The 21461-nt window shown below is 45.0% G+C and overlaps 1 protein-coding gene across 7 annotated transcripts in view; it reads right to left on the reverse strand.

Moving 5' to 3' along the window:
* jag2b (jagged canonical Notch ligand 2b) overlaps nt 1-21461 on the reverse strand; it is a 229531-nt gene that overhangs the window by 18903 nt on the left and 189167 nt on the right. For 5 of the 7 annotated variants that reach the window (XM_069915743.1, XM_069915746.1, XM_069915741.1 and 2 more), the window contains 8 exons: nt 13697-13847; nt 11646-11810; nt 10656-10769; nt 9022-9135; nt 7987-8100; nt 6513-6629; nt 5110-5137; nt 3347-3432 (listed from right to left, as the gene is read on the reverse strand). In XM_069915743.1, coding sequence (XP_069771844.1) covers nt 3347-3432; nt 5110-5137; nt 6513-6629; nt 7987-8100; nt 9022-9135; nt 10656-10769; nt 11646-11810; nt 13697-13847 — 889 coding nt within the window. The remainder of the gene's footprint in view (nt 1-3346; nt 3433-5109; nt 5138-6512; nt 6630-7986; nt 8101-9021; nt 9136-10655; nt 10770-11645; nt 11811-13696; nt 13848-21461) is intronic. The other 2 variants (XM_069915742.1, XM_069915744.1) reach the window with 2 other exon arrangements.

The raw sequence follows: 21461 nt of genomic DNA on the forward strand, positions 1-21461 counted from the left end.
ATAATATTGTTCTGGATTTCACAAAGGATTGGTTCACACACTTGGATCTTTAGGGAAGAAGATTATTGCAAGTCTCAGAAGGCTGGAAATACATTTTTATGTATTTATCCCTAAACTTTGCATATACGGGCTCCAAATATGTACAAAAGTTGAATATTTATTTCTCAAATGATATGTAATTTTCTCCAACTTTAAATTTTCCAATGCAAATTCTCCACCCCTAAATGTGCATTTGATTTCCAAGTCACTGCAATACACTTCCTTCACACCGCTAAATTTCACTTGATAGAACGATCATTTTAATTCAGATCTTGTTTCTTCTATATTTCCCAACAAAAATAAACCTGGATTTTGTGAAATAACAATACCAGTAATCTGTTCTTTAAAAACTTTCCTCAGTCTGTTCAAAAAGTTCTAATTTTAGAATATGACCTAGTAGAACGTAAAAAGGTTCCTATTTCTTCACCACGTCTAAAACATTCATCCGATAAATCCAATTTCATTCTGTGCAATTGTAGTGGTGTCAAATATAATGGCTGTAAATAATTAGATTGAACTAAACTCTATCTAACATTTATAATATTTGTCGTAGTCTTCACAGAGTTCTGCTCATCTTTTCTTATCTAATGTTTTTCTTTCTTTGGCTTGGCTTCGCGGACGAAGATTTATGGAGGGGGTAAAAGTCCACGTCAGCTGCAGGCTCGTTTGTGGCTGACAAGTCCGATGCGGGACAGGCAGACATGGTTGCAGCGGCTGCAGGGGAAAATTGGTGGGTTGGGGTTGGGTTTTTCCTCCTTTGCCTTTTGTCAGTGAGGTGGGCTCTGCGGTCTTCTTCAAAGGAGGTTGCTGCCCGCCAAACTGTGAGGCGCCAAGATGCACGGTTTGAGGCGAGATCAGCCCACTGGCGGTGGTCAATGTGGCAGGCACCAAGAGATTTCTTTAGGCAGTCCTTGTACCTTTTCTTTGGTGCACCTCTGTCACGGTGGCCAGTGGAGAGCTCGCCATATAACACGATCTTGGGAAGGCGATGGTCCTCCATTCTGGAGACGTGACCCATCCAGCGCAGCTGGATCTTCAGCAGCGTGGACTCGATGCTGTCGACCTCTGCCATCTCGAATACTTCGACGTTAGGGATGAAAGCGCTCCAATGGATGTTGAGGATGGAGCGGAGACAACGCTGGTGGAAGCATTCTAGGAGCCGTAGGTGATGCCGGTAGAGGACCCATGATTCGGAGCCGAACAGGAGTGTGGGTATGACAACGGCTCTGTATACGCTCATCTTTGTGAGGTTTTTCAGTTGGTTGTTTTTCCAGACTCTTTTGTGTAGTCTTCCAAAGGCGCTATTTGCCTTGGCGAGTCTGTTGTCTATCTCATTGTCGATCCTTGCATCTGATGAAATGGTGCAGCCGAGATAGGTAAACTGGTTGACCGTTTTGAGTTTTGTGTGCCCGATGGAGATGTGGGGGGGCTGGTAGTCATGGTGGGGAGCTGGCTGATGGAGGACCTCAGTTTTCTTCAGGCTGACTTCCAGGCCAAACATTTTGGCAGTTTCCGCAAAGCAGGACGTCAAGCGCTGAAGAGCTGGCTCTGAATGGGCAACTAAAGCGGCCTCGTTTAAATCAACCTCCCATTTCTGTCCAGATTTAAGAATTCCTTTTTAATAGTGCCTGCTTGTAATAAGAGATACATTGCAGAAATTAATTTCTTAGTATAAAACCTCTCCTGCTAAGTACTTCCAACTCACCACAAGCTGGAAAATATATTGTTGGACCTCATTTTTCCTGCAAATATCCTCTCAATTGAAGATAGCAAAAAAGCATATTTCAAGTAATTTATTTCTTAACTGTTGAAACGACATTAATTGTTTATGAACAAGGTCAATTTTCGACATTTTTAATATCATTGTGATACCAGATATTTAAAAATTGGTACTTTCCTCTCCAGTGCTCAACCAAATGGTGCTCCAACATAATTGTAGCTGTCCCATCGTCCCCAAGTATACAATTCTTCCAAGTACTTAAAAAAAAATCACCCTGCAACTCATTTGCTCCCATATTGTCAAAAAAAATTTCCTTCATCTTTTCAAGAACTCCCTTGTCTTAATCAAAATGTTTTTATAAACCGTAAGTCGGCATCAGCTGTCTGAGGCAGCTTGCATTGCACAAACTGATCGCCAAGTTCCCTAAACCGTTACAGGCCTGCTATGGTGAACGTCACTATAGAAACAGAAATGCTGGTTTTATTTTTAAATGGCAATGCAGATCACTGGTTTAATTTAAGTATGAATGCCTGCCACGCATTCATTCACAGTTTCAAATGGGCAGCATAATGGTTAGCGACCTGTGTTCGAATCCAGCACTGTCTGTAAGGAGTTTGTACGTCCTCTCCATGAACTGTGTGGGTTTCCTCCAGGTGTTCCAGTTTCCTCCCACCCTCCAAAGTGTACGAAATTGTAGGTTAATTTGGGTGTAATTGGGCGGCACGGGTTTAAATGGCCAGAATTAGTTCAAGTTGTAAATAAAATGAAAAAAATAATAGTTACGTTAGTCAGATCATGAACTGAGCAATAAATTTATTCAGAATTTTAACCTGGGCATCACACAAGGATGTAATATCCAGGCGACCCCACATTAGACCGATTGGGTTTATGGAAATCCACCCTTACAGAATTGACAGGTCATTCACCAAAAACTCGAGAATATCATTCACTCTCACTGAACATGTGTGGGGGAAATTGGCATTTTTCTCCAACCAACTCGTGTTTCTTGCTCCAGGTGCAGCAGACTCAAGTTCCGTGGGAAATATAGAAGAAACAAGATCTGAATTAAAATGATCGTTCTATCAAGTGAAATTTAGCGGTGTGAAGGAAGTGTATTGCAGTGACTTGGAAATCAAATGCACATTTAGGGGTGGGAGAATTTGCATTGGAAAATTTAAAGTTGGAGAAAATTACATATCATTTGAGAAATAAATATTGCCACGCAAACCGTTTTCTAGGAATGCAATTCCTATCCCATAGTGCAGTGGAAGAGTGATCACTGCCAAAGACTTCTACCAGGTCACCTCGAATGAAGTGAACTAGAAGCAAATTGAAAAGATCTTTCATCTGACTTTAGAAATGAAACAAAGAAAATGACCTGGGAGAGAATGTTATCTGTGATGGGTGGGATTCAATGCTTCCAGAGGTGGTTTTTTCCCTCTCTGAATGAATAATTTAGTCAGCTGGTGTTGTATTGGACAAGGTACAACTGGCCTTCACTTTGCACAAAGAGTCAAGGAACATAAGGGAGGCAGGGTGACAATGGCACGACCCCTGAACTCTCTGTTCTGCACGTCAGGTACTTACTGATTCGGCAGTCGGGTCCAGCAAAACCTGGAGCGCATTCACACCGAAACCAATTCACACCGTCGACACAGATGCCTCCATTGTAACTGCAAAGACAAAGCACAGGCACCGCGTCCCCCCCACCGAACGTATCTGTTAGACAGAAGTGATCTCCTGCGACTGTCAACACAACCACAGCTGAGAAATGAGGGCACGCGAAGAAAAGCAACAACTTCTGCCTCAACATCACCCACCATTCAAATGTAAATGTCAATTGTCATTGAGGAGGATATTTTGAGCTCTCGGTTGACAATGGGAGAATGGAGCGGGCCAGAGCCCCCGCCGTTCAAGGCATCCACAAAGAATTCCCATTATTACCCCCACTCTTCTCCTGTCGATTGCAGCCCGGGCAATTATACCTTATGTCACAGATAAGGCAACCCCTCCCCACGTGGTGTCCTGGCTTCTCACACCCTCACCACAGGACCACGCTGGCTGCAGGATTGTCATCTCACTCTGGACAAGAGTGAGATCAAGAGATTTGCATCAAATCTGTCATAAAGCCGATTAAACAGCACAGACTTAATTTTAAATGCGATTACAACAATCCCCTGCCCTTTTATCCATTGTGCCAGGAATTGTATTTCACTGGCATGGTCAGATTTTATTTTAACCGCAGAGGCTCCCTGGGAGTGTGCAGAGTCCCCACTGGAGGGGGGTGGGGGGAAAGGAGCAATAGCTTTGAATAAATGGGTCCAAATTACAGCTGCAATGCCACTTCACTTCCAAGCACATTTCTTTCAGCAAGATGGGCTGAGGAATTGGCGCAGCAGGTAAAGCCGCTGCCTCACAGTGCCAGAGACCCATGCTCTGACCAGGCCTCTGCTTGGAGGGTGGTGTTGTTTCCATGAGAAGGTTAATGCAGAGTAATTCAGCACAGAAACAGATCCTCCAGCTCAGTGGACACCAATCGTCAACCCCCCTCCCATTAACAATAATCCTTTCTTATTGGCACTTCCATCTAGTCAACTCTCGCCAGATTCTTCCATTCACTGGGGGCAATTCACAGCAGGCAATTAACCTACCAACCCCCACGTCTCTGGGACGTGGGAGGGGACCCATGCGGTGACAGGGAGAATGCCACAAGGCAGCCCCCGAGGTTAGGACTGCATCCAGATTGCTGGAGACAGAAACCAGCAGCTTTCTGGAGACTTTCGGTTTATTTGATGAAGTAAATAAGGACAACTGCTTCCAGGAATGGTATGTTATGTAGGACTAGATGTTAACACCCCTTATATTAATCAATTTAAAATAAAAGCAGTAAAAGAACCAATGGAAAAGTTAGACTTTGGACAAAAGAATACAGCAATTGTGATGTGGAAGGCACCACCTGAAAGTGCGGAAGGCGATTCAATAGGAACCCATCAAGGGAACTGGATAAATACCAAAAATATAAAATGTGTTTGGCTCTGAGGGAGTGGGACAATTGTGATGTGGAAGGCACCACCTGAAAGTGCGGAAGGCGATTCAATAGGAACCTATCAAGGGAACTGGATAAATACCAAAAATATAAAATGTGTTTGGCTCTGAGGGAGTGGGACTCACTGCAAAGCTCCTGGAAAGGCCTTGGCAAGGGGACAATGGGCTGAGTGGTCACATTCTACATTGGGTTTATCAGAAGTCCTGCCAGGAGCCGTTCCACCCTTGGTTTCCCAGGATCAAAGCTGGTCAAAATTGGTTGCACTCTCAGTGATAAATCTAATGCTACAAGAATCATAACTCACCATGGATGGGGGTTGCAGTCGTTCCTATCTGTGGAAGGAATAAAAAGCAGATTTAGCAACTTTAAAACAAAGCTGCTTTCTACTGTAAGAACTTTAACGTCCAGCAGCTCCAGTTAAAGAGCACAAAGCAAGAGCAAGAGGAGACTCTCCTGCCACCATCACCACCCTACAGTCTCTCAGCTTGTTAAAATACCCACCCTCTAATAGAACCCTGCAACCCTTGTCAACCTCTGGCCTGTTGTTTTCCTCAGGACTTGGGTCCCCAGGCTTTGGAATCTCTCCTTACCCCTTTGTGCTTCCACCTCCTTTACTTCCTCAAATTTTAGGAGTTCTTTAAAACCCATCTGTAAGAGCACATCTTGGGGAAAGGGTTTCGACCCAAAACGTTGACTGTCCATTTCTCTCCATGGATGCTGTGCTAACATCTTTATGGGGGCTGTCCATTTGTCAATACACCTTGGGATTTCTTTGTCCACTAAAACTTCTGTTACTTGGAAGTAGAGTAAATTTGTAGATTAGACATTCTCCAGAAGATCCCATAGAATTCTGTAGTCATGGCATGAATGTAGAACCAGGACAGCAAGAAGGAGCCAATTCAGGTACTCGAGACTCAATGTTCTTGGAATTGTGCAGAGAGGACATCAATACTGAAGAAGTTTCATTTTGATAATAAAGACCTAGGGACTCATGTTCAGCCATCCCAAGGAACTCTCAAACACAACCTCCTAAACATTGCATGGAGTGAGATCCCACAAATCCAAAGCAAGCTTCAAGACCTAGGGACTCGTGTTCAGCTATCCCAAGGAACTCTCAAACACAACCTCCTAAACATTGCATGGAGTGAGATCCCACAAATCCAAAGCAAGCTTCAAGACCTAGGGACTCGTGTTCAGCTATCCCAAGGAACTCTCAAACACGACCTCCTAAACATTGCATGGAGTGAGATCCCACAAATCCAAAGCAAGCTTCAAGACCTAGGGACTCGTGTTCAGCTATCCCAAGGAACTCTCAAACACAACCTCCTAAACATTGCATGGAGTGAGATCCCACAAATCCAAAGCAAGCTTCAAGACCTAGGGACTCGTGTTCAGCTATCCCAAGGAACTCTCAAACATGACCTCCTAAACATTGCATGGAGTGAGATCCCACAAATCCAAAGCAAGCTTCAAGACCTAGGGACTCGTGTTCAGCTATCCCAAGGAACTCTCAAACACAACCTCCTAAACATTGCATGGAGTGAGATCCCACAAATCCAAAGCAAGCTTCAAGACCTAGGGACTCGTGTTCAGCTATCCCAAGGAACTCTCAAACATGACCTCCTAAACATTGCATGGAGTGAGATCCCACAAATCCCAAGCAAGCTTCAAGCAGACACACACAGGAGAGCATTGTGTGGAACTTACTCTGAGTGCAGCTCTGTCCTTCCCATCCCTCTTTGCACACACAGGTGAAGGTATCTCCACTGCCCACGCATGTCCCTCCATTCTGGCAAGGGTTGGAGACACAACTGCTGTTCTTAGCTGAAACACAGGGACCACACCAGTCATTCCTCTGCAGCATGGAACCAATTCAAACATCATACATGGAAGGGGTAGTTAAGAAAAGGGAATCTCTGCTTGTTCCATGGATTGATTCGTGGCTGCACCAAGGTATTCCCTAGTCAGTGTTTCCTGCAAAGTCACAACAGTAGCTCCAAGGAACACCTTTGAGAGTCTGCCAAAATTGTTGAGTTTCCTCCACAGCCCCTCCTCAATCCCACCAATGTATTTTACCCAGTACAACACCATATGGCCCGAGGAAGCTTCTGAAATGTCACATGGTTACAAACAACACACTTGTTCCAACTAGAATGAGGACAATCTGGAGAAATACTTACAAGATCACCCACATTCCAAAATCTTCCCAAAATCTTGCCATTGGTGGCCCCATTTCACAGCACCAGCAGCTTTAACCTCACGCTTTCAGCACTGTGGGTGGGATTTCCCAAATGCTAGTCAATGAAATAAAATTCCAACCACTGTCCCCCGTAAGTGCTACGTTATATCAACCAGTTGTAACATGTCTCTTTCGGCAGGACTATATATCCCAGGAGAGACTTCATTTAATTCTAAGGCTATATTATTCTTACCAAGGATGTGGCATCACACTCAGAACTATAGAACTTGACAGTACAGAAACAGGCCCTTTGGCCCATCCTGTTCTGTGCCAAACGATTATTCTCCCCTGGTCCCATTGACCTGCATCCAGACCACAGCCCTCCATATCTCTCCCATCTATATACCTGTCCAAATATTCATTAAATGTCAAATTGGAGCCCGCACTCACCTCCTCCACTGTGAGCTTACTCCACAATCCCAGCACTCTCTGCGTGAAGAGGTTCCCCCAATTTTCCCTTTAAACATTTCACCTTTCACCCTTAACTCGTGTCCTCTAGTCCTCACAGGTCCAGCATTTATTGGTCCTTCCTAACTATCCCCAAGAAGGAGGTTGTGAGATATTTTCCTGATCTGTCCCTGTCCTCCTGGTAAAACTGCTGCCTGAAATTGGTCGGTGGGGAATTCTGGATTCATGAATGCAGATACATTTCTAAGTTAGATGAGTGTTTTGGAGAGTTAGCATCCAGCGAACCTATAGTCAGGGTTCTGATGCACTGGCTGCCCTTGTCCACAAAGGTGGTAGAGATTATAATGCTCAAGGAAGCCATAAGGCATTTTGTAGAAGGCAGATGATAAACCACATGGTGCTGGAGGACGCGGGTGTGAACGTTTTGGGTGTCAGGTGAACTGCTGGGCTCTGGATGGGGTTGAAGGCGCACTCATCCAGGTCAATAACTAACAGCAGAAGGTGCAGGCCGCCTGACAGAGAGGATGAGCTCACCCAGGTTGCAGGTGCTGCCTCCCCACTCTGGCGGGCACGCACAGTGAAAGGTGTCTCCCACGTCGTGACACGTGCCTCCATTGCTGCAAGTATTTTCGTCGCACTGATTCTCTCCTGTGGGAATAGAAAGCGTGCATGTTTAAACATATGACCACAAGATAGAGGAGCAGAAACAGGCCATTCAGCCCATCAAGTCTGCCCTGCCATTCAATCATGAACTGATCCATTTTCCCATTCAGCCCTACTTTCTCCCCATAACCTTTGATGCCCTGGCTAATCAAGAACCTGTCTTCAATACACCCAATGACCTGGCCTCCACAACTGCCTGCAACAAATTCCAGATTCACCACCCTCTGGCTGAAGAAACTCCTCCATACCTCTGTTCTAAGTGGGCACCCTTCAATCCTGAAGTTGTGCCCTCTTGTCCTAGACTCTCCCACCGTGGGAAACAACCTGTCCACGCCTTTCAACATATGAAAAGTTTCAATAAGATACCCCCTCAGTTCCCTTTATCCAATTCTCCTCTCTCACCTTTCTACAACCAAACATACTTTTGTTTCCCCCCCCCCACCCCCACGGCCCAGTTCTGACAAAGGACCTTCCACCTGAAATCTGACCTATTTTCCACTGACGCTGTCTGAGCTGCAGAGTGTTGCTGGTATTCAATTAGTTATCAAATTTTGACACTGGTCAGTGAGGTTGACGTTGTGTTCATGGAGAGGGATTCAGAGAGTTTCGAAGTTTGGGGCCCAAGTAGCCGAAGCCACAAATGGTAGAAAAGGTAAACCCAGGGGTGAGTACAAGGATTTGACGAGAGGCCCCCACTGAACTGAAACGTCCGTCTCCGCTGCAGGAACTGATGATCATTTCCAGCTTGGTTTGTAGCTCAGATATGCAACACACATGTAGATACTGTAAGAGCCCACAGAAGGTCAGAGATGAAAATCTCAAATGTGGACAGGCATTGGGTCAACAAGGACCCTAAGGGGGAGATGGGTGTGGGGGGGCATTTGCTTGGTGGGGCTGACCACTTACTAGAGTGGCATGTCTTTCCTTTCCAGTTGTTGCTGCATTCACAGTGGAAATCGTTCAGTGCGTCCACACATCGGCCTCCATTGAGGCAGGGGTTGGGGTTGCAGTCATTAAAGTCTGAAGAGAACAAAACAGCTTTAGTTAACAGAGCAAATTATCACGAATCATGTACATCAATGAGCATTAGAATAATGTTCAGGAATTGGCCCTTCAGCCCAATGCTGAACATGACGCACGTTGAAGTCCATCTAGAAGCCTCGTAAACATTGTACCTGCTTCCACCATGGTTCTTTCTGCTCCATGTGAGTCTGCCACTTAGAGTTTTACTATGGTTAATATCGTGGGGAGCTGCAGCAATGTGAAAATGATCTGATTGCATACCTCCAATGACATAGGCCCCTTGACACTGGGATATTCCACACAGAGATCCTGGCATTGCCTCGCGTCCTGAGGCTGTAAGCATGGGCACTTGGTGTGTAACTAATCTCCTTGTGTCTCTCAGAAGACCAGTCAGAAGAGCACAATGGCTCCACTTGCCATTATTGGAATGTTCTTCAGTTACAAGGACAAATGACTGACTGCAAATACCAACCTTCTTAAAAATTCCTGGGAGTCACTATCTCAGAGGACATTTCCTAGACCCAACACATGAATGACATCATGAAGAAAGCACGTCAGCACCTTTACTTCCTCAGGAGTTAGCAAAGACTTGGTATGACTTCGAACACCGTGGCAAACTTCTACAGATGTGTAGTGGAAAGTGTGTTGACCGGCTGCATCTTGGCCTGGTACGGGAGCATCAATACCTCTGAGTGGAAAGTCCCGCAAAGGGTAGTGGACACAGCCCAGTACATCAAAGGCAAATTCCTCCCCACCATCGAGAACGTCTACAGGGAACACTGCCATCGGAGAGCAGCAGCAATTATCAAGGACCCACGTCACCCAGCACACGCTCTGTTCTCATTGCTGCCATCAGGAAAGAGGTATCGGTGCCTCAAGACTCACACCCCGAGGTTCAGGAACAGCTGCTCCCTCTCCAACATCAGACTCCTCAACCACAAACTCAATCAGGGGCTCATTTAAGGACTTGGATTTTGCTCATTATATTACTGAATATTTATTCTTTCTGCATGGCACAGTTGGTTTCCATTTCTTTCTTGTTTACAATGCTCTCTTTTGTGTACGCCTCTTTTCTTGAGTGCAATTTTCTGCACCTACCAAAAAGCAGATATTCTCCCCGGCCCGTAGGAGAAAGAATCTCAGGGTTGTATGTGATGTCGTGTAGGTATTCTGACAAGAAATCTGAACTCTAAAAATCTCCATATCGTTAACCAGCTGATCTTAGCAGGAACTACAATCTCTCTTCCTAAGGCTTACTCTATCAAGAAAAAAAAAATCCAGTTTTTTCCACCCTCCCTAGTTTTCCTGTTACTGTGGAAATTTGCACATCTCAATCGAGGCACTTTCACTCTGAGAAATGAAGGCGAGACAGTTCCAGCTTGGGAACGTAACAAGCCTTTGGGACATCAATATCGCAGATCTACCTTCCCTGTTCAAAGCTCGAGATTCTTGAGCCAACATTCAGCACCCTGGCCATGAACACAAACACCCCCACACAAACACACCTAGTTGCTCACCTATTTCACAAAGCTCCCCTTCCCATCCGTCAGGACAGATACAGCGGAAGGAGTCCACTCCGTCAATACACGTCCCTCCATTTTTACACTTATTCAGCATGCAGTCATTGATATCTAAAGAAAGAACAATTGTAAGTTACTTCTGAAATTAAGGCTTTATAAGGCACTGATGGAGCCATTCTTGGAGTACGGGGTACAGTTTTGGGTTCTTCTTGTAAAAAAGGATGTGCTGGCATGGAGAGGGCTGAGATTTACAAGAACAATTCCTGGTATGAAGGAATTACCAAATGAGGAACATTTGACGGCTCTTGAACTGTACTCCTTGGAGTTCTGAAGTATTAGAGGGGACCACATAGAAGTATTTCAAATGGTGAAAAGTCTGGACAGAGTAGATGTGGCAAAGTTGTTTCCCATGGTAGGGGAGTCAAGGACAGGGGGGCACAACTTCAGGATTGAAGGGCACCCATTTAAAGCCGATGAGGAGGGATTTTTTCAGCCAGAGGGTGGTCAACCTCTGGAATTTGCTGACACAGGCAGCTGTGGAGGCCAGGTCATTGGGTGTATTTAAAGCAGAGACCGATAAGTATCTGAACACTCAGGGTATCAAAGGTTATAGGGAGAAGAGAGGCGTGGGGCTGAGTGGGTGAAAGGATCAGCTCATGATGGAATGCCGGAGTGGACTTGATGGGCCAATTGTCCTGCTTCTATATCTTCTGGCCATATTTCAGCTGTGTACAACTTTGGTTCGGCCACATTGGGAGCAGTGTGATCAGTTCTGGTCACCTTTGGGGAGGATGCAGAAGAATTAAAGAAGAAAATCTGCAGACACTGTGAATCTAGTTTACACAAAAATTGCTGGAGAAACTCAGCAGGTCATGCAGCGTACCTAACCAACATTTTGGGCCTGAGCCCTTTATCACGATGCAAGCAAAATACAGGCGGGCGCCTGAATAAAATGTTTCCAGAAATTCAGGTAGGTTCATCACTTACTTTCATGACAGTACATCCCAGTAAACCCTCGATTACAAGCACAGGTGAAGTTCCCCGCAGGTTGGCTGATGCAGGTGCCATGCGGACCACATACGTTGGACGATATATAGCGGACCCCATCCTGACTGCTGTTACTGGAGATGGCGACAGTACAGCTGTCAATCACTGCCACAACAAGGAAACAAGGAGCATGTCAACTGGATTGTGTCCTTTGTGAGAGGATGGAAATCTCTACTCCCCCAGTTTTACCCTGGCAGGCACCTTTCCCAACCTACGATCCTCACACTGGAGACCAGTTCTCTCTGCAAACCTCCAGTCCAGGGGCTCCACCCTCCTGCTGCCTTTCCACTTTGTGCCTTGAACCAGAGAATACTCCAGCACAGAAAAAGGCCCTTCAGCCCATTTCATCTGTACCAAATTATTCTGCCTGGTCCCAAATGAGAGGATGGAATACATTTCCCAGAGTAGGCAATTTACAGTCCTTAACTTATCCACTCCATCAAACACCATCTCTTTCATTTCTAGTCCCAAAGTTCTGCTTCCCAGATTTTGCTGGAGCCCCATGGGTCAGCTACAATCTTGTCCCGATAAACTAGAGATGGCTAATTTTGGTTGACTAGTGGATTCTCATAGCATCACAGCTGAACCTAACACAAAATTGTTCAGAGAATTCTCGTAAATCTTCTGTGCGTTGCAAGGGGAGGGGTGGGGAGAGTGAGAAATGTTCAGCAATGTTCGTGCCAACTTTGTAGACAAAAGCCTGGGATGTCGTGTGCTCTGCCACACAAGCCCAAGCTTGCATTTTTTGTTCATCAGCATGTGGTACATACAAGAGTGCCCTTGACTGTACCCTGACCCTCACATTCACTGGGGCACAGTATGATCGTGTCTCAATTTTTAAAATTCTCTTCCTTAAGCCTCCAGGATCACTCATATTCCACCACCAACAATTATGCACTCAGACATCAGGATTCAAGCTCTGGTTCCCTGAACTGCTGTTCCTCTTTCACCTGCAACTCACTGTTAGAGGTTGCGATGGAAACACGTTCAAGAAGCTTCTAGACAGACATGCGAATGCGCAGGGGAGTGGAGAGATAGGGATCATGTGCAGGCAGCAGATTTAGTTTAATTTGCCAACTTGCTTGGGGCAGAGATCGTGGGCCAAAGGGCCTGCTCTGTCCTGTACTACGTTCTCTTCCTTTAACACGGCCCTACCCACTAATGAGCTTTTATCCCCTTGTGTGCTTAGATGTCAAATTTATTTGATTAAGTTCCTGTGACACCCCATGGGACTTGTCTTGTTAAGCTAAAGGTGCCAGAGTCATTCATCTTTCATGACAATGTTAGATGTGTGGAGGTACAGCTACACCACTGATGGGAGCTGCTGCTCTGTGTGGAGGTACAGCTACACCACTGATGGGAGCTGCTGCTCTGTGTGGAGGTACAGCTACACCACTGATGGGAGCTGCTGCTCTGTGTGGAGGTACAGCTACACCACTGATGGGAGCTGCTGCTCTGTGTGGAGGTACAGCTACACCACTGATGGGAGCTGCTGCTCTGTGTGGAGGTACAGCTACACCACTGATGGGAGCTGCTGCTCTGTGTGGAGATACAGCTACACCACTGATGGGAGCTGCTGCTTTACAGTCTGACACTATGAAGCAATGCTGGGGGAGTGCCGCACTGCCATAGGTGCTCTCTGACACACGAAACCCTGTCTTTTGTACATGACAATAAGTTGAATCTTGTCTGGCTGCAGAGTGGCTTCGGATGGGCAAGGATGACAGGAGATGAGGGACATGGTCATTAAAGCGCAACACCTTTACAGCACCGGCAATTGGGACTGGGGTTTGAACCCTGCACCGTCTGTAAGGAGTTTGCACGTTCTCCCCGTGTCTGCGAGGGTTTTCCCCGGGGGCTCTGATTTTCACCCACCCATCAAAACTACCAGGGGTGTAGGTTAATTGGGTGTATATTGAGCACCATGGGTTCGTGGGCTGAAATGGCCTGTGGCGGTGCCAATTGTCTAAATTGTTTTACAAAGAATCTACCTCGGCAGGGAGCAGATCTGCAGTGGTCCTTCAGCAGTGAGCAGTTCTTTCCTTCGTAGTCCTCTGGACAAGCACAGTAGTAGTCATCACCAAGGATGTAGCACTTAGCATCATTCTGACACGGGCTGGGATCACAGTAGTCGATCTTCTTCTAAACAAAAGAAGGAGATGTCATTCAGCAGAATTGTCCCTGCAGTCAAACACACCAATTTCAATCTGTCACCTTCATCTGTTCTATATATGAATTGGAACTAAGAAGCTGGTGTGTACCTGTGAGGCTACAGCAAGATAATAAATTCCCCTCATCATCGGGAACTCCTCAATCGCTCTCTGCATTTCCAAAGCCAACACCCTCCCTACACAAGCAGACTTGATACCATTTTCTACCTTACCTCCAGTTTTTAGGATTGGACTAGACTCCCATTATCAGAGGTAGTGTCTGAAAATCTTAGATCCTGGTGTCACAGGTAGATAGGGTTGTAAAGAGAGCTTTTGGCAAATTGGCCTTCATAAATCCAAATATTAGGTTAGGTATTAGGAGCTTGGATGTTATCGTCAAGTTCTATAATACATTTTGGTGAGGTCAGATTCAGAGTATTGTATGCAGTTTTGTGCAGAGAAGGTTTATAGGAACTAAGTTACGGGGAAAGGTTAAACAAGTTAGGACTTTAAACAAGTTGGGACTTTATTCCCTGGAGCATAGAAGAATGAAAGGAGATTTGATAGAGAGATTTAAAATTATGAAAGGTATCGACAGAGTAAATGCAGGGAGGTTTTTTTTCCCCACTGAGGATGGGTGAGAGACAAACCAGAGGACATGGGTTAAGGTTGAAAGAGGAAATGTTTAGGGGGAACTTCTTCACATAGAAAGTAGTGGGAGTATGGAATGAGCTACCTTGTGAACGGTGGCTCATTTTTAACGTTTAAGAAGAATTTGGATAGGTGCATGGATGGGAGGGGGCTGGAAGGCAATGCACTGGGTACAGGTCAGTGGCACTGGGCAGAAAATAGTTTGGGACATTTGGAAGGGTCTGTTTCTGTGCCATTTTGCTCTATCCACACACAGCATGGAAACAGGCCCAGCTCATTCCTTCGTTTAACCCACAAACTCTTCAGCAAAGCTCAGAGTGCTTTAGCTGACACCCTCGTTTCTCAAAGAAATAATCAGAGAGGAGTAGATAGTACTCGTTCATTTCCATCATCCCCTGCCAGCCAGGACGGCCAGCCTCAGGTCCTACAGCTTTCCTCTGAAGGGGTTTCCATCAGTGTTTATCTCTTTTTATACTTTCAATTTCCCATCAGCTGCAATTAGTGAGTTTTCACCGCCCTCTCTCAGCTAGAACTCATCATGGAGCAAAGAAGGGTGAGAGGTGACTTAATAGAGGTCTACAAGATTACGAGATGCATAGATAGGGTGGACAGCCTGCACCTTTTTCCCGGGGCAACAATAGTAAATATCAGAGGACATCTGTTTAAGGCAAGTGGAGGAATGCTTCGGGGAGAGGTAAGATTATTTTTACACACAGGGAGCGGTGGGTGCCTGGAACGCATTGCCAGGGATGATGGTGGAGGCTGGTACAACAGGGACATTAAAAAGACTCTTAGGCAGGCACATAGAAGTAGAGGATTATGGGAGATTAATGTTGGAGATCCAATTGGGTCTAGTGATCATAATTCTGTTAGTTTTAAGGTAGTTTTAGGGAAGAGCAAGGAGGGGCCTAAAGTTGAGGTTCTGGATTGGAGAAGAGCAAATTTCAAAGGAATAAGATGGGATTTGGGGAGTATTGAGTGGGACAGGATATTTTCAAGTGAGGGTGTAAATGAAAAATGGAGGATATTCAAAAAAGAAATTTTGAGGAAACAGAGTAGATATGTCCCAGTGAGGATCAAAGGAAAGGCTGGAAGTCATAGGGAGGCTTGGTTTTCGAGGAATATTGGAAATTTGGTTAGGAGAAAAAGGGAGGTGTACAAAGAACAGGGAGCTGACAATTTGAAGGAGGACTACAAGGAGTGTCGAAGGAATCTTAAGAAAGAAATTAGAAAGGCCAAAAAAAGGCATGAAGAGGCTTTGACAGACAGAGTAAAAATAAATCCAAAGGGTTTCTATAAGTACATTAAAAGTAAAAGATTAATGAGGGATAAAATTGGACCCCTTGTAGATAGCGAGGGTAGGCTGAGTGAGAAGTCAGAGGAAATGGGGGAAATTTTGAATGATTTCTTCGCCTCGGTATTCACTAGGGAAAAAAATATTGAACCAGTTAAGGTAAAGAAAAATAGTGGGGAGGTAATGAAGCATATAAGGATAACTGAGGAGGTAGTGATGGCTGTGTTGAAAAAGATAAAGGTGGATAAATCTCCAAGACCAGACAAAATATTCCCAAGGACACTCAGAAAGGCTTGTGGACAGATAGTAGGGCCATTAACAGAGATATTTAGGATGTCACTGGCCACGGGGGTAGTGCCAAAGGATTGGAGGGTTGCGCACGTGGTTCGGCTGTTTAAGAAAGGGTCCAAATGTAAACCTGGGAATTATAGGCCCTTGAGTCTGACGTCTGTGGTGGGCAAGTTGATGGAAAGTGTTCTGAGGGATGGTATTTACAAATATTTGAAGGTACAGGGATTGATAGGGAGTAATCCGCATGGCTTTGTCAGGGGTAGATCATGCTTGACAAACCTGATTGAATTTTTCGAGGGGGTTACAAAAAAAGGTTGATGAAGGGAAAGCTGTGGATGTTGTCTATTTAGACTTTAGTAAAGCTTTTGACAAAGTTCCCCACAGGAGATTAGGAAAAAAGGTGGAGGCATTAGGTATAAATGAGGAGGTAGTGAAATGGATTCAGCAATGGTTGGATGGGAGGTGTCAGAGAGTAGTGGTAGAAAATTGTTTGTCCAATTGGAGGCTGGTGACAAGAGGAGTTCCTCAGGGATCGATCCTCGGTCCACTATTGTTTGTTATATACATTAACGATCTGGAAGTAGGGGTGGAGAATTGGATAAGCAAGTTTGCAGATGATACAAAGATTGGTGGTGTTGTGGTCAGTGAGGAAGATTACCGTAGATTAAAAGGTGATTTAGGAAGGCTGGAGGTGTGGGCTGAGAAATGGCTGATGGAATTTAATACAGATAAGTGTGAGGTATTACATTTTGGAAAGGCAAATCTAAGTAGGTCATATGCATTAAATGGTAGGCTATTGAGACATGCAGAGCAACAAAGGGATATAGGAGTTGTGGTAAATAGTACCCTCAAGGCTGATACTCAGGTAGATGGTGTGGTGAAGAAGGCATTTGGAATGTTGGCCTTCATAAATCGGAGTATTGAATTCAAGAATAGGGAGGTTATGATGAAATTGTACAAGGCATTGGTGAGGCCAAATTTGGAGTACTGTGTACAGTTTTGGTCACCAAATTATAGGAAAGATATAAACAAAATAGAGAGAGTGCAGAGAAGGATTTCAAGGTTTGAGTTACAGGGAAAGGTTGTGCAGACTGGGACTTTTTTCTCTGGAGCGTAGAAGATTGAGAGGGGACTTGATAGAGGTGTTTAAGATTTTAAAAGGGACAGATAGGCTTTTTCAATTAAGAATGAGGAGATTCAAACTAGAGGGCATGGTTTAAGATTGAAGGGGGAAAATTATAAGGGGAACATGAGGGGAAATTTCTTTACGCAGAGGGTGATAGGGATGTGGATGAGCTTCCGACAGACGTGGTCGAGGCGGGATCATTGGTTACATGTAAGGAAAGACTGGATAGTTACATGGATAGGAGAGGACTGGAGGGGTATGGACTGGGTGCTGGTCAGTGGGACTAGGAGGGTGGGGATTTGTTACGGCATGGACTAGTAGGGCCGAACTGGCCTGTTCTGTGCTGTAAGTGGTTATATGGTTATATGGGTGTGAGGTAGGGAAGGTTTAGATTGTTGTGTAGATTTATATAGGTTGGCACAACATCGTGGGCTGAAGGGCCTGCTCTGCGTTGTAATGATCTAACAGGTTTTTTCTACCCCTGTCTTTTCTCTGCAGCTGAAAACAGGATCAATTCCAAATCCTTCCTCATTCTGATGAAAAGGCAATGATCCAAAACATTCACTTTGTTTTCTCTCTCCCTAGATGCTGTCCAGCCTGCTGGATTTTTTTTCCAGCATTTCAAGTCCCCTTTATTTATCATTCATACCATGCTCGCAAGGTAAAGACGAGATAGAGTTTCTCCAGGACCACAGAGCACATTTACTTAACTACAAGTTAGAATAGAAGTTAAACACATTAAAATATTAAGATGCATACAGAAAAAGTCCACAGTACACTATCGCAGAAGTAGAGGCGCTGCTGGGCTTTCTTGGCCATGGAGTTGGTGTTAAGGAACTTGTTTTTAATTTAAACAGGCCTTTCTCCTTGCATCAAAATAAATTGTTAATTCCTGTTAAACTCAGAATTTGATAGCCATATGTTTGGACCAAGGTCAACATAAATTTGTTTTAATCCCTATAGATTACAGATTCAATCTCAGATGTTTAATTTAAATTTTAGACAAAGCACGGTAACAGGCCATTTCAGCTCATGAGTCCCTGTCGTCAAATTACACCCAATTAACTTACAACCCCCAGTACGTTTCAAATGGTGGGAGGTAACCGGTTCCCCCCAGGGAAAATGCACCAATGCAGGATTCGAACCCCAGTCCCAGTCGCTGGCGCTGCAACAATGTTGCGCTAACTGTTAAGCTAATTGTGCCGCCCCGCTTATGGTGGGCTTTTGGAAAATTCCTTGAAAGCTGTCCTGATTAGCATACACATGACCTACAAGGCACTCCAGCCGACAGAGCAGTGAGATAACACGAAACAAATGGCACTGACCAAAAGAGTGCACAGTGACAGTGTGTGGGTGCACACAAATCCAGGAAAATAGCAGGGCCCGTTGAAATATCCAAGTGTATGGGAGTTTGCATTCGTAAATCGAGGGGTAAAATAAGAAAGCACGAGAGGTTACGCTGAACTTGAATGAAATGCTGCTTGAGTCACAGCTGGGACTATTGCAATGGAATGGATGCAGAGGTGGTGAAACAAGAAAAACTAGGGGCTGTACTCCTTGGAGCCAAGAATGTTGAGAGGAGATACGATAGAGACAGACAAGGTCAAAACTGGTGAAATGGGTGAAAGGGGAGAGGTTTAGGGGAAATTTTTTCACACAGAGAGTGCTGGGAGTATGGAAGAAGCTGCCAGCTGAAGTGGTGAATACAGACTCAATTTTAAGTTAAGAAAAATTTGGACAAGGAAGTATATGGATGGGAAGGGTACAGAGGTATATGGACTGGGTGCAGATCAGTGGAACAAGGTAGAATAATAGTTCAGTACAGACTAGAAGGGACCAAGGGCCTGTTTCTGTGCTGTAGTGTTCTATGCTACAGAAAGCAGGAAGAATCCCTGTTCGCAGGCTGGAAGGAGTTCCCCAAAATCTACTGCCTGCAATGCCGGAGGAAGCAGAATCAGTGTCTTCCAAGGGATCTGGATAGACACAAAAGGAAAGTTGATAACATTATAACATGATTTCCTTGCTCTTTTCCCAGAGTTCTGCAATATTTTCCCCTTCAAGCATTAATCAACTTTAGTTTAGAAAACCATGATTGAATCAGTTTTCCTGGACTGTTCTTTGCCTTATTTTTTTAATTTAATTTTAATTTTGAGATACAGCATGGTAACAGGCCTTTCTGGCCCACAAGCCCATGGTGGCAAAAATTCTCCAATTAACCTACAACCCTGTACATTTTGAAAGGTTGGAGGAAACTGGAGCACCCAGGGAAACCCACTCACACACAGGGAGAACATACAAACTCCTTACAGACAGCATTATAACCCAAAATCACTGGAGCTTTAATACTGTTGCGCTAACTGTAGAACATTACAGCACAGAAAACAGGCCCTTCTAGTCTGTGCCTAGTCCCAATGACCTGCACCCATTCCACATCCTTCCATACAGCACCGATCCATGTGCCTGTCTAAATTTTTCTTAAATGTTAAGATCGAGTCCACATTCACCACTTCAACTGGCAGCTCATTGCACACTCCCACCACTCTATCCATGAATAAATTCCCCCTAAAGATCCTCCTAAATCTCTCCCCTCTAACCCATGTCGTCTGGTCTGTATCTCACCCACCCTCAGTGGAAAAAGCCTCTATTTATACCCCTCAAAATTTTAAATACCTCCATCAAATCTCCCCTCATCCTTCTACGCTCCAAGGAAGAAAGTCCTAACCTGTTTAACCTTTCCCTGTAACCCAGCAACATAAAAACATAGAAATATAGAAGATAGGAGCAGGAGTAGGTCATTCGACCCTTCGAGCCTGCTCCGCCATTCAACGAGATCATGGCTGATCTTAAAGTTCAGTACCCCGTCCCCGCCTTCTCTCCGTAACCTTTAATACCCTTATACTGAAGAAATAGATCTAATTCCCTCTTAAATAGATTTAATGAACCTGCCTCTACTGCCCTCTGTGGCAATGAATTCCACAGATTCACCACCCTCTGGGTCAAGAAATTCCTCCTCATCTCGGTCCTAAATGGTTTGCTTATTATCCTCAAACCATGGCCCCGGGTTCTGGATTTTCCCATCCTTGGAAACATCCCATCTGCATCCATTCTGTCCAATCCTAGTAAACCTTCTCCACACTCTTCCAATCTCATTGACATTGCAGGAACTCCTCAGCAAGTTATGGTCCACCACGACAGCAGCAAACACTGCACCAGAGACATCTGTCCGAGCTCCTTCCAGCAGATCACTAATACCCACAAAGACATTTAAGAAACTACATTTGCTGAAACATATCCAAAAACAGCCTACAGAAAGGAAAAGGGCACCAAAAGGGCAGTCACTGGTTAAACTCCACAAGCAAACAAGACAAGCAGTTAAAGGGAAACAGGAGCCAATTCTCAAACCTCACTATCATCCAGCTGCATTCATTTCCTCTGGTGGCAGCTTCCCTTCCCCTATTGAATGGCTGTTTGCAGGTTGCCACTTCAAGGGCCAAGGAAACGTGATCCCGATTTCCTGTAATCACTAGACAAGACACACTGCCAATTCCTGCCACCGCTCCAAACCGCCCAAAGATCCACAAATGTCAGGCACCCTCAAGAGTGGTTTTTAGTTTCAATGAATAGCAGGAGGCTGCACTCTCTTTGTCACAATCAATAGGCTGTCAACTGCCCTGCGATCATCAGACAGAACTCCATGTAAGCCATAGTCTGGAAATACATAAAGCTGCAACAGAGAGGGAGTCAAATGGAGTCACGCACAGAGTGGCAGAGAGTCACACATTTGACCAGCATCTTTTGAATAATTAAATCACAGGCTAAAGATGATGCTCACTATCCAACCTCTGAGATACACACTGAAGCTTCGTCTCACCTCAGCAACAGCTGAGTATCATGTGTTTCAGGCACAAAACTATTGGTTACAGTGTCAGTTTGTCCCATCCCATTGAACTATCACTCCAGCCAAAGAATGAGACAACCTCGAGTTGCACGACAATGATGTCGGATGACCACAGGTCAGTTTTAGAGCATGGAAACAGGCCCTTTGGCCTGACTTGTTCATGCTGACCCAAGCTAGTCTCACTTGCCTGAGTTTAGCTCATAGCCCTCTGAACCTTTCCTATCCATAGACCCGTCCAAATGACTTTGAAAGACATTGTTTCCGCTTCTACCAGTCCCTTTGGCAGCTCATTTCATTCACCACAACCGTCTGAGAGAAGAAGGCGGCCCTCAGGTCTCTTATAACT

Source organism: Narcine bancroftii, chromosome 2 (genome assembly GCF_036971445.1).
Source record: "Narcine bancroftii isolate sNarBan1 chromosome 2, sNarBan1.hap1, whole genome shotgun sequence".
In the NCBI taxonomy this organism is placed as follows: Eukaryota; Metazoa; Chordata; class Chondrichthyes; order Torpediniformes; family Narcinidae; genus Narcine; species Narcine bancroftii.